The sequence below is a fragment of the Eubalaena glacialis genome, chromosome 10 (genome assembly GCF_028564815.1).
Source record: "Eubalaena glacialis isolate mEubGla1 chromosome 10, mEubGla1.1.hap2.+ XY, whole genome shotgun sequence".
Classification (NCBI taxonomy): domain Eukaryota; kingdom Metazoa; phylum Chordata; class Mammalia; order Artiodactyla; family Balaenidae; genus Eubalaena; species Eubalaena glacialis.
The window spans coordinates 22,792,562-22,805,422 of NC_083725.1; the positions used below are offsets into that span (position 1 = coordinate 22,792,562).

At 46.6% G+C, this 12,861-nt stretch overlaps 1 protein-coding gene across 1 annotated transcript; it reads right to left on the minus strand.

The window, feature by feature from the left end:
- Positions 1-6,983: 6,983 nt before the first annotated feature.
- Positions 6,984-12,444, minus strand: POU2AF1 (POU class 2 homeobox associating factor 1). Its single transcript, XM_061203680.1, has 5 exons — positions 12,402-12,444; positions 10,849-10,979; positions 10,300-10,342; positions 9,950-10,215; positions 6,984-7,298 (listed from the first exon to the last, which is right to left on the minus strand). The coding sequence occupies exons 1-5, from the start codon at positions 12,442-12,444 to the stop codon at positions 6,984-6,986; spliced, it is 798 nt and encodes a 265-aa protein (XP_061059663.1).
- Between the last annotated feature and the right edge of the window lie 417 nt (positions 12,445-12,861).

Here is a 12,861-nt window from a genome sequence, read left to right on the forward strand (position 1 = left end):
CCGGTCTGCCTCCTTGTCTTCAAGTACATAGACCAGAGTCACTGTTCCCAGGGGTGAACAGGGCCAAATGCTGCAAATGCTGCAACTCTGAAAACTCTTTATCCTGACTTACTTCCCTAGACATAAAGAAAGCACACCTCTAGAAATCCAGGTCTGCCATGGCACTGAGGCATTTTTAGTGCATCTTAACCCAAAAGCCCTTGGACTCTTTACTGGCTTGTGCAGAAAGAATTAGGCTATTTCTTTTTAATAGGTGGCTTGCAGGTTTCCGTTTAAAAGGGGGAATGTGAATATGTAAATCTAAGTCTTTTGGAAAAACAAAAGAAAATCCTTTTCATAATCAAGTGAAATACGCATTTCGAATTATCTCTGTAAAAACTTCACATTCATCATATCCTTCCTCTGAAAGTCATTTTTAACCAAATCTACAGATTAAGAGACTCTCACAAATACTTTAACAGAACTGAATATTGTGTTGAAATTAACCAAAATATTAATACATTTTATTTCAGCCCTTTAAATATTCTGATTTGTGTTAAGTATGCCAGGAACCAAGAAGGCAACAAATTCTTGAAATTTAAAGTGTCCCAGCACCAAGTCTGGACATATTAGTTGGTCACTATGATACTGTGATTTATAGTAAGAAATAGATATATTTGGTCTACATCCCTACTCTCTGCCTCAAATGAGAAACCCTAGGATCATTCCCTGTTAGAATCCCTGGTGTTCCTAGACCTAGTACTGACTTAGAACCCATTATGACAGGGCTCTTCAGGCCAGAGCCAATGTTGTTGGCTGTATGACAAAATGATTAAAAGAATGAGCATTGGACATGGTGGGTTTGAACACCAGCAGGGCCATTTACTGACTGTGTGAACTTGGACGTGTTACTTAGCCTCTTTAAATCTGTGTCTTCCTCCCATAAATGGCAATTAAAATTGTACAGTCCTTATTTGCTTTTTGTGAAGATTAAATGAGATGGTAATAACATTTTCACTGGTAAAGGAGGGACAGGTAAATCAACTGTGTTTAGATCTACCACTCATTTCACTCTACTGCAACCTTCCACTTGCCCCACTAACTCTGAGCGTCTTGTGGTCAGGGCCTGGGATTCCACGACAAGTACCCGGCACATAGATGCTGTTGCACCTGGTAAACAAAACAAGGGTCTCCAGTCTCATTTACCAGCAGTTGGTGACAACCTTCCTTACACTCCTGGGCCCCAAGTCCTCCAGTTCTCTCAGGCCCTCCAGACATCAAGATCTTTCTCCACTGAAATACATAGAATCTAAGATAGCAAATAAGGACATTGGTCAAGACTTAGTTATATTCCATCACTGGAAGAAGCAGATTTCTCGGTCCTACATGGCTCATCCTTTAAGGTTTGGTTTGGTTTGAACGTCATAAAGCCCTCTGCCCAGGGAGGCCCTTGACTTGACCACAGGCATAGGCTTATATGGGGGATTCTACCATAGCTGTTGTCCCCGTTATCTTTTCATCTGGCCTAAGCAGCTCCATATTGAATACATCAATCCATTACTGAAGTTTAAGAGCACACAGGTGAGGCAAGGGGAGAAGATTCTAACATCCTGCTCTTTCCTTTATGTTTCATTCTTGCATTTACTTGTGGGAACTACACATATTAAAAGAAAATCCGTGTGCTATCAGATAATGGGCATCTGAAATGACTTTAGCTGCTATCTCTCAACTGATAGCAGCCCTCCTATAGTGGTTGCTAAGACCACCGGGCTTTCACCCTCTAATGAAGAGATGGTGCAGTACTATACCCCTGCCTGGCTTGGTAGGAAAACAATGTTAATTAAATAGAACAGCATCAATTCTACATGTCATGCACAAGTCTCTGAGATCTCTTTTTCAGCTTTCAGATATGACAGCTATCCCAAAACCACTGGCAGGGGAGGGTAGATGAGCAGTGGTTCTGGGCTTGGACTGTACACTGGAATCACCTGAGAGCTTTAAAATTCCTGATGCCCAGTTCGCACTCCCAGCAATTCTGTTTTAGTTGATCTAAGTCTTGGTCTGGACACAGGGATTTTTTAAAACTCCCCCAAGAAGTTCTAGTATGCAGTCTAGGCAGAGACCCCTGTTAAAGTGTCCCACCTGATTGAATTTGGTAGAAGAAGCCATCACCTTGACCGTAGGAAAAATGTGCCTTCTCTTAAGATTTTCCCAAATGAGCTGGCATTGTCATATTCGTACAGGTGTTGCTTTAAGATCGGGTTACATAAAGAAAACCTTTTGTGAGAACTTGATTTTAGTTTTAAGACAGTATGTAATGTGTATCTCATGCTATTACCACTCAAATGAGAAACCCCAGGATCATTCCCTGGTAGAATTGCTGGTGTTTCTAGACCTAGTATTGACTTAGAACCCATTAGGACAAGGTTCTTCAGGCCAGAGCCAGCTTCCCTCATGTGGTCCCCAGGGGAGCTTTTACTGAGAATTCTAGCAAGCAAGGATCTCTGTTACAAGCTCTGAAGTGGGACGCATGTATCCTAGTAATCAGATGAGACAAACCATTGGCGTGCAGACCAAAAAACTACTAATTTATAAGAAAAAAAACAGAGAAAAGAAGAAATTAATATCTAGTTGTACCTAATATGTGGACTGAGGTGATCAAACGTCCCAATTTGCTCCAGACTAAAGGATTTCCTGGAACACAGGACTAAATCCAGGAAGGTCCCAGGCAAACCAGGACAAATTGGTCACCTAACATGGACTAATGCTGGCATCCCACCTGGTTATGTGTGATCCATGGTTCTGAAAGTGTCTGCAGGGACAAGTGGAAGTTATGCATGAGAGGAGGCGTGATGGTGATGCCCTTGCTCAGCTTATTCATTTCCATATCATACGGCAACCTTTGAAGTTTACAGGGCAATTACAAATGTGATTAATTTTATAGGTGCAATAACTTTAAATGATACAATCTTTATAATGATATGAGATTCTTCCACCACAAAGAGAATCACTGATTATCTCATGGCAAAAAAACTCCAAAGAACTGTCAAACTTAAAAATAAATTATTAGTAATTTTTTAAAATTACAATAGCACTAAATTTTCTGACCTTTTTTGGTTGATAAGTTGACTGTCCAAAATATGCTACCTGCAGATTTTCTTTAAGTAATAATCACAATTTGCATTTAATCCAGCCCATCAAGGTACAGATGACATTTTAATAGTGCTTTTAGAAAGTAAATGAATGGGGAAAATTTTAGAAAGTGAAGTCTAGTGCATGTTTAGGAATGATTCCACCATTATGTGATATTATTTCTAACAACAATGTAGGTATGTGTCACCTGTAAAACCTCTTATCTTTACACTTTTTTAAAAAGTAGAAGCAGAATTTTTTAGTTTATTTTATATTTTCCAAATAAAGAATTTGAGTGGTTTTTACTCAATGTGTTAAAAAATAAAAAGTCAACCCCCTTAATGAGTTTGCAAAACTAGCTGACATAAACTAAGATGAAATTTACTAGCCAAAGTTTAAAATAAAGCCTTTGCAAAATTGATGGAAGGCATTTCGAAATGAGTTTTGTAATTTACTTAGCACAGCCAATTATATACTATTTTATTTGTATGTAAATATCTTTGTATGGTATCTTTTTCAGCTATGACATCTATTCAAGCAGAGAACTGAAATCAATTGAACTTAGACCCAGATCTTCAAATTGGTATATTACAAAGATTTTTAAAAGCAATTAGACATATTCAATAACATTTCTCCCTCTAAATATTATTTATAGTAAATGAGGTCAAAAGTACTTTTATACCGCTAATAAATAAAATAATTAGTTAAAATATTATCTATTTTATACTTACTTCATCTTTTAAATTTCTATTATTGTGACTGTTTTATATTGGATGTTATATTTATAGAATAGTTCAGGGATACAATTTAAAAATTACTAAATATACATATATAAGAAGCTGGCCACCCTCTTCACATCGTAGAGCAAGTGGTTCACGCTTCTATCACATAAGGAGGTGAGGACTGCAAAGTGCATTTTTTTTAGAAATTTATTTATTTTATTTATTTTTATTTTTGGCTGCATTGGGTTTCCGTTGTCGCGCGTGGGCTTTTCTCTAGTTGTGGCGAGCGGGGGCTCGCGGTGCATGGCTTCGCATTGCGGTGGCTTCTCTTGTTGCGGAGCACGGGCTGCAGGCTCACGGGCTTCAGTAGTTGTGGCGCACGGGCTTAGTTGCTCCGCGGAATGTGGGATCTTCCCGGACCAGGGCTCGAACCCGTGTCCCCTGCATTGGCAGGCAGATTCTCAACCACTGCACCACCAGGGAAGCCCCTGCAAAGTGCATTTTTAAAAGATCTTCCCCTACAGTTGTACCTTAGTAAAGCTGGAGAAAAAAACCTCAAATCCCTTTCTTTCCGTATCTTTTTTCTGGATTATGATCTATATGGAGAATAAACAAAAAAGACAATGGTGATGATAATCTAAACTGAGGTAAATAACTGGATGTACTTTTGTCCCCCTAAACTAGAAATAAGACACACAGCAGAAAAAAGTGGATCATTAAAAAAAAATCACCCCTGTAAATATTACCAGTGAAGGCAATGAGCTCAGAGGTTCTCAGCAACTCAGAAAATCGCCAGGAAAAGGAGATCCCTCCAAACTGTTACTCATTCCAAGGACTGGTGCTAGAGGAGGCTGGCTGGCGTCTTGAGTTTCCATTTCATTGTGATGTCTGGTCCTAAGAGATGGCTCCCTTTGCGCATAGCGCTCAGCACCATGTACACGGCCCTGGGTTCTGACTGGTGGACGCTAAGAACATGCTGTGGAAATGCCAGCGGTTGATTTATCCCTGGACGCCCAGCATCATGCCCAGGTATTCACGTACCATGAATAACAGGAAGAGTAATAGGGTTACAAAGATTTTCTTCCTCTCCTCGGATCCCTACTCTCCTGGAGACCAAGCCTCCTGGCCTCACATGTCCTGCTTGGGATAACTGGGCTGCAAGCCTAGTGGGGCTGGTTTTATCTTCCCTGGCAGCCAGTCATGTTGCAAAATCAACAAGACTAGTATAAGCTCCTTCCTAGAATGGCACTGCCTGACATGGGACTGCAAGCTAAGGGGATTAATCTGATAAGAAATAAAACACTTCAGCACAGAAAAGTCTGAGCAAATCTTTATTGAAAATGTTTCCATCTTAACAGAAAAACCCAGGAAGAAACCTAGATGGATGGCTGCAACCAAGATATCCGACCTCAAGATAAGAAGAAAAAAAAGACACCATTTAAATCTTAGCAAATATGTCAAGTACTTTATTTCTTTGCTAGTTTTGTCAGCTTAAACTCCCTTATGGAGATCGCTTCTGCATCTTCTCAAATCCTCAAACAGTAAGCGGAAAAATCGTGCATAGTGTTTTTTATAGGAAGCCAGGGCTTTTGATCAAACGGGCCTGAGACCCCCTTCTCCCTTTCCTACTCACATCACTGCCAACAAAGATAGAAATTTGTTATCTAAAATGATATCTTAACCTTTTAAATCTAAAAATTGTCTAAATAAAAACAATTCAAGATATCTGTTTGGGGATCTTAGGCAGATACCAGAAATTTGGGTCAAAATAAACCCAAAGCAGAAAAAATCCAAAAAAAGGCAATTTTTCTCCAAAGTCTTTATTTAAAATGACAATATATATATCAAAGAAAGGGTCACTTCGCAGAAAAGTCCATTACTTCTATGCGGAGTCCTCCAACTAACGCATCTGCCTAATAGTAACAATGGTGTCCTTAGCAGACAGATGTGCTAGTTCCCAAAGGACATAGCCACTGCCAGGAGCTGTGCACCCCTGGTGACAACTGTGCTCAGGCCCCTGCAAATCTGATGTTTCTCCAGCAAAAAAATAAAAATAAAAATTGAAATGAAACCTAATGGTCCTTCTGGCTGAGGCTCTAGAACCCCCAGGAAGGATGGTGCTTGGGGAGGGGGTCTTGGCTCCACATAAGCGTGACCCATGGAGGCTTAAGACACTAAAGAAGCACATGTGGCCACACTCAACCAGGTCTCAGTCACCCCTGGGCCTCAGTGGCGCTTGGCCTGCACATAGCCCCAAAGAGGGTCTGGACGTGGAAAGACGCAGTCAGACACATCCCATCATCCTGTTTACAAAAGCTCGGCTCTCCTTGCAAGCATCCTCAAGGAGAGCAGCAAAACCACCTATTAAAGCCATATTTTTCTTAAATGTATTCCCCTTCTTAATAACCAAGTAATCTAAAGCAAACCATTCCTCAGCCGTCCTGCTCGCCCCTCCCCCCCCACGTACACACTCCATGCCCCCATCCCTCCTTTGGCCCTCTGACCCAGCCCCTACACACTCTGATGTTCCCTTTCCCCCCACCCTCCACCCACCACCTCGCTGAGCCCCAGGCCTTGAGACCCTGCCGTCAAGACTGTAAATCTGGCCAAAGCTGAGAACAGCAAACAAAGGAGCAACTGTGGGAACTGACAGCTCAAGGCCTCTGGCATTGGTTCTGCCCTTGGAGATGCTGGCAGGGCTGGTCTTCTCACAGGGCACCCCATCCATCTCAAAATGACAGAGCACAGGGCATCACTGCCTGAAGGCGGCTCAGCAGGGCAGCTGCTCCCATGAAGCAGTGGGCATTGGAGAGAGGGGCCTTCTCCAGGAAGGAAACGTGGCAGAAATGAAAGCCCTGGGCCACAGATTAGGCAACACTTGGCATCAAATATTATCTTTAAAACCCTATAATTCCCTCCCAAAAGGAAACAGAAATGGAAAAAGAAATAAGAAAGGGAGAGTAAGAAAGAGAGGAAGGGAGGAAGGGAGGGAGGGAGGGAGGAAGGAAGTCTGGTTTACAATTCTAGTTTGGGGTAGAAACTGTAGTTTGTAGTTATGAAACTCCAAACAGATATGAATCTGAGGCTCAATCCCAGGTTCATTTTCAAATCCCAGTTTCAAGGGACAGGATGCTCGGGTGGGAGCCAGCCCTAAAAGCCTTCCACGGAAAGCGTGTGGTTGAGTGCGTAGGTATCGCTATCCTCTTCCTCCAAAAGCAGCTTGTCGATGGTCAGGGAACTGATGGCTCTCCTGGGGTCTTCCACGTCCTGAAGGACTGGCTCCGGGATAGAGATAGGGAGCTGGACAAACTGGGGCCCCGGCAGGGCTGGGGCTGGAGGCTGGTACTGCAGGGTGGGGGTGGGCAGCGTGGACAGGGGCTGAGGCCACGGGAAATAGGTGAGAGGTGCCTGGTGCTCTGGGCCCTCCAGCTGGGGTCCCACTGTGGGTGTGGCAGCACTTCTCGTCTGTGATGGGGGAGACACTGGTTGGTTAGCAGCCCTGGGGTATATCCATTGCCCACCCTGGTCCTCATGGGGATCTCTGTTTCCCTCACCTCAGCCCTTTCCTGCCCTCTCACTCCAGAGGGCTCCGTCTCTCCCTGCTCAAAGTCTTCCCCAAGGGAGAAGCCAGACACACTTCCGCATCCCTTACCCTGTCACTCACTAGCTATATGTCCTTGCTCATGCTACTTCCCCATCCGAAGCGTCTGTAAAATAGATTACACAAAGGACTGACATCATAGGGCTGAGCGAATTAGAGATGCTTTTCCAGATTTCACTGAATATAAAATGCATCCCAACTTCAGAGATATTAAAATATGTGTGAGGAGGGGGGAGGTGTGCATCTTAAAATCAATGAAAACACAGCATGTTAAACAACAAGCCCGTCACACAGCATAGCAGCTGTATCCCAAAGCGGCCACTGCTGTGTCCAGACACAGAGACTGTCCAGGCTCCACACAGCAGTTTTGGCATTTTAAGGACCCCTTGGACTCAGCTCCACTAGCCTCCCACTACCTCACACTCCGCTGCCTCTTAGCTGGGCCCCATGTGGCCATCCCAGGGACCTCCAAAGGTCAGGGCCGTTCTCCCAGGTCCTCTGTAAACAACATCTTTCACCTGCACAGCAGCCACCCTACGAATCCCAGCTCAAGCCTGCAAAGCCAGGGCCTGGATTCTTACTATCTTCCACTGTTGAGGAAGCAGGTGGGGGAGGAAGGTCTTTGCATGGAAAGATGTGTGTGTGAGAGACCAAAACCTCCCCCTACCACACTCCCTTCTCTGTCATAGCTCCTCCAGTTGCCACTGTGTCTTGGGAGCAAACTATTAGAGTCATTCAGGGAAGAGCTTATTCTAATCTCCTGGGACCATGTTGCAATGCAGATTCTGGTACAGGAGGTCTGGTCAGGCCTGGATACTGCATGTCTAATTGGATCCCAGGTGACGCCAGTGCAGCTAGGCCAGGGACCACAGTTTGAGTAGCAAGGCTTTAGGATGTTTTTCTATAGAATGATGGAGCTGGAAAGGGTCTCAGAGGACTTCCAGCCTCCCAACAAAGCCTTGTTATTTCTAGTATTTCAAAAATCCAAACAGAAATCCTACAGTTTTGAGTCATAAACCTGCGCAGGTCAACTGCGACTGCAGGTTTCTTGGCTCAGGGATAGAATTACATCAACCTGTCATCATAACAGGTCTTATCTCCTGCTGATCTGGAGTGCTGATTGGCAGCTCTAACCAGCTTTGATGAGTTAATTTACAAAATGGCAAAACAAATAAATTATTTCTTAATAAATAGAGTTTGTTTGTTACACAGAACCTTTCAAAGCAAGAGGTGAGATTGAGGAAAGGATAAATAATGAAAGGAATGCTTGGTCCTGAAATGGTTGGGAAACCATTGTGTCTACCATTCCCCACCTCCATCCCAGGCCTCTGATATGGAAATGAGCTGCCTGGGAGAGGTGTTTAATTAACTCCTTCCCATCCACCATCATTCAGGCCCCACAACTGGTTTGCTGAGTAGCCAGGTGGGCATGGAGTGGGAGGGCTCCTGCAGCCTGTGCCTGGACGGTGCTTGAGGGGCAGGAGCATCAGGGTGACATGGGACCTTGAAGTAAACAGAGGGGGTTTGGGGAACCAAAGCAAGTTCCATCATCAAGGGTGGGTTCTGCAGTGACTCATGAGGCCCACAGTTTTCCTTGGACTGGAGCTGGATGTAGCTGTAACCACAGGTCTTTTCTCCTCTGAACACTTGGAGGATTCCCATTCCTTTGGTCAAACAGGCATCATTCACATAAAACTGTTTCTCTTCCTTCCTCCGTTCCTGGGGGAGCAAGCACTTCCTTTCCTATCCGGCACTTGAAGACGGCCCTTGGTTAGTATTGTTGGCCAACTTGGCGACGATCATAATAACTAGCATCTATCGGGTGCTTTCTGTATGCTAGGAACTATGCTGAGCCCAGGAAGTGTTCTAAGCCCTCTACGTGCATCACGTCATTGATCCTGACATCAACCCATTTTACAGATGCGGACACTGAGACTCAGAGCATTAAGTCACAAAGCTCAGGAAGGGGCAGAGATTTGAACCCAGGCAATCTGACACTAGAGGCGGAACTCAAAAAATTACCCTGCAGGTGGGTCTGACTCCATCAAAAGTACAGTTTTCTGAAAAATTGTGTCACCTGTTGCTCAGCCAAAAAATGTTCTAGTAACTCCCATTATTGGGTGAACAATCACCGCCTAAATAATCTGAGTAGGAAGAAGAGGCTGGCTCTGGCAAGAGACCCCACACAAGTATCACCATTCAATAAAAATTTAGACTCATCACCGAGACTCACTGCACATGGGGCAGCAGGGGAGAATTAGGACAGAGAGGCAGGAGGACGTGCCAACCCCGAGGAGCACAAAGCATGACAAAGGAGGCCATAAGCCTTTTCTAGGAAAGATATTTGAAGTCATTGGGAATGAAAGTAGGCCTTCCTGGAGGATGGGGTGGGCTTAGATGATGGGATTATCCTGGGAATCAACAGCAAGGAAGATCAGGGGTCTGGAAGTCAGCCCCGGTTCTAAAAGGGTGCCCTCAGCATGGGTGGGTATAGAAAGGCCTTTGTGTGACGTACCGTGACATTGGTGATGAGCGGCTGGGAGGCGTAGGTCAGCACCGAGGAGGGTCCCACAACCGTGTAGCTGGGGCACACGGGCTGCACATACATGTCAGCTGAGTAGGGGCAGCTGACAGCCTCATGGGACACATACTCCGTATAGGGTGTCCATGGGGCCAGGGGCTGGAGGGTGGCCGGGGCGGGCTGGGAGAGCCAGCCGGCACACAGGGCCCCCTCCTCCGTCACTGTGGAAGCAGAGACCTCCATGTCAAGGCAGGAAGGACCTGTGGGAAGGAGGACATTACAGAGCTGCAGGTTTCACCCAGATGAGGGGCCGGGAGGAGGCCAGGGCTGTGGGGAGCTCTTACCTACTGCGGTGTAGGTCGCCAGGGGCTGATGGGGCAGCACCACCTAGAGGGGAGAAGGAAGACCGGGATCAGGGTTCAGCCATCTCCCGCTGGCCCTCTGCAGGGAGCTCGCCCAGAGGGCCCCAGGGCAGGAGAGTATCGGGTGGGGTGCAAGAAGCTCCCTTGTTAGAACCAAGCCCCATGTCCCAACAATCACCACCTATACTTTCGAGGGATCGGTGTTCCCGTTTAGCAAGAAGGCTGTGCACTGAGGGAACTGGCTTCATCAACGTCCCGGGGGAGCCCTCAACTCACACCAGGACGTGTGAGACACTTGCTGTTCAGTGCACCAAGCCAGCCGGCCCATATTCCTCATCCCACTTCAAGGCACTTCTACCTGGGCCCGTTCTCCGGCAGCCACACCAGGGCAACGTGCAGCCTCCGTGCCCTGGAGGAGTATCCCGTGGAGCGGGACATACACCGCCACCTGACCACCCCCAGCCCCCTACACACACACACACACACACACACACACACACACACACACTCTGGCCACAGCGGCCCCCTCACCGCGGTCGGTGCCACCGGCGGCCCGCTGCTGGCGTGGCCACGTTTCCTCCGCAGCAGCTCCTTCACTGGCTCCTTCACCCGCACGCCCTGGTACGGCCGGGGTGGGGCCGGGGCTTGCTCTGGAGCTGTGGCTGTGAAGAGAGCATCGCTGGTACTCGTCTCCCTTCGCAGACAGGCCCCGCCCCAACGTGCCCCCCTCCTCGAGGGTCTGCCTGCTCACCAGAGTTGTGCCTGAACGTGCAGGATCGCACGAGACTTCCTAGGGTGCTCCTCCCGGTGTTATCACTCCTCCTGCCCCAAACCTTCTACGGCTCCCCTGCACCCAGAGGATTAAGGCCCGAGCACCACAGGGCGATCTCAACCCATTTTCCCAACTTCTTTGTACACTAACCACTATGGAAAGCCTGACTCCAGCCAGAAGGTCTACCTAGACTCCTCTCCACCTCCCTTGAATGTCTCCCCTCCTCGTCTCTACTTGCAGTTTCCCATGGTCAGGATTCCCTCTCACTTTTCTCCACCTCTGGATTCTTCCTGACCCAAGACTACGACTGCAAGCCTCCTAGCTGACTACAGAGCCCACAGAATTTGCTTCATCCTACAACCTCTTCAACACTTCCAGACAGGTTAGTATTCATCACAGGGGGCAGCAGAGGACGGCATAAGAGCAGGGACTCTGAGTCAGATGCCTCAAAACCTGCGCCTGCCACTTTCTAGCTGTGTGATCCTGGGCGAGTTACTAAACCTCTCTGTGCCTCTTAACCTGCCGTTTCTTATCAAAGGAGTGTCGTAAGGAGTCACTGACATAGTAAATGGGAAGCATAATACAAGCTAAGTATAAAATCAGGTACAGAGTAAGCATTCAATAAATTTGTAGTCTGCTATGTAATAATTAGTAATCCTTTTGGGGGTAAATTTCTTATGCCCCTAGCTAGGTTATAAACTTCTCAAAGTGAAATAGTAAACCTTATTTCTCTATATCATCCCAAGTAGCATGTCCATAATAAGCTCAGTAAGTTATTTGTTGATTAATTGGTTGGATGATTATTCAAAATGTGCTGCCGTTCATCTTCCCTTCACCTCTCCTGGAACTTTAGAATGGGCTGCACTGAATGCTTCCCAGGTTCTCTGTGTCTCCCAGGACAAATACCCAATGGTGATCCACATGCCCTGGGGCCAGAGAGTATCCAGCCTTGCCTCTGAGAGAAGTTTCATCTGCCTTTTGCCATCAATGCCAGGAAACCAAAGCACCATGAGCTGGAACACAGGGCTCTCCCTGGCAGGAAAAGAAGTCCAAAGCAGCCATGGCTGGGCAGTGACAATCTGCCCTCCCAGATGGCCCACAGCCGGAGGCCCTGGGCCCTTGGAGGGCAGGCCTGGGTCAGCCAAGAAAGGCAAGTAGCACTGGGCCTTACGACTCACATGGGAGTCCATTATCATCCACTGATAAGGGCCCAGGGACCTGGGCTCTGAATCAAAAGCCCGGAAGCCTGGGTATCTATTAAAGCCGGATCTGCAGTGCTGCCCTAACTAAACTTTGCTCAGTAAATACCCACCTGATAAGACCCCAAGCCTGACCAGCACCAGACCTCCATCCATGCTCCAGGCACACACATGGCCTGCCCTGGAAGCCCAGGCAGAGAAGCAGGGGGAAGAGAGAAGGGTTGTCCAAGAGCCCCATGAACACGTGAGAGTCAGAGAACCCCAGGCTCAGATGCATTTATGGGGGCTTCCTAACCTGGCCAAGTAGCAGAAGCGACCAGGGAGTGATGCAAAGTACAGATACCCAGGCCCCGCTCCTGGAGTGTCTGATTCCAGGGGTCTGATGTGGACTTACGAATCTACATTTATAAAAATCTCTCAGGTGATTCTGAAGCTCTGCTGGGATTAGAACCACTGCTAATGCATTCTTGATCTCCCTCTAACATCCCAAGTGGAGATTAAACATCCTCTTTCTAACTTCCCCTGTCATAACAAGGGATCTCTACTGGTATTCATTCATTCTTTCAAATATCG

What these genes read in the sequence shown, in the direction of transcription:
- POU2AF1 (XM_061203680.1), bottom strand. Translation starts at nt 12,444, where the DNA reads ATGGATGGAGGTCTGGTGCTGGTCAGGCTTGGGGTCTTATCAG. An exon ending in CGCCGGTGGCACCGACCGCG is followed by an intron (nt 10,343 to 10,848) that starts GTGAGGGGGCCG and finishes TCTCCCCTCTAG; the next exon opens with GTGGTGCTGCCCCATCAGCC. An exon ending in CGCTCATCACCAATGTCACG is followed by an intron (nt 7,299 to 9,949) that starts GTACGTCACACA and finishes CCCCCATCACAG; the next exon opens with ACGAGAAGTGCTGCCACACC.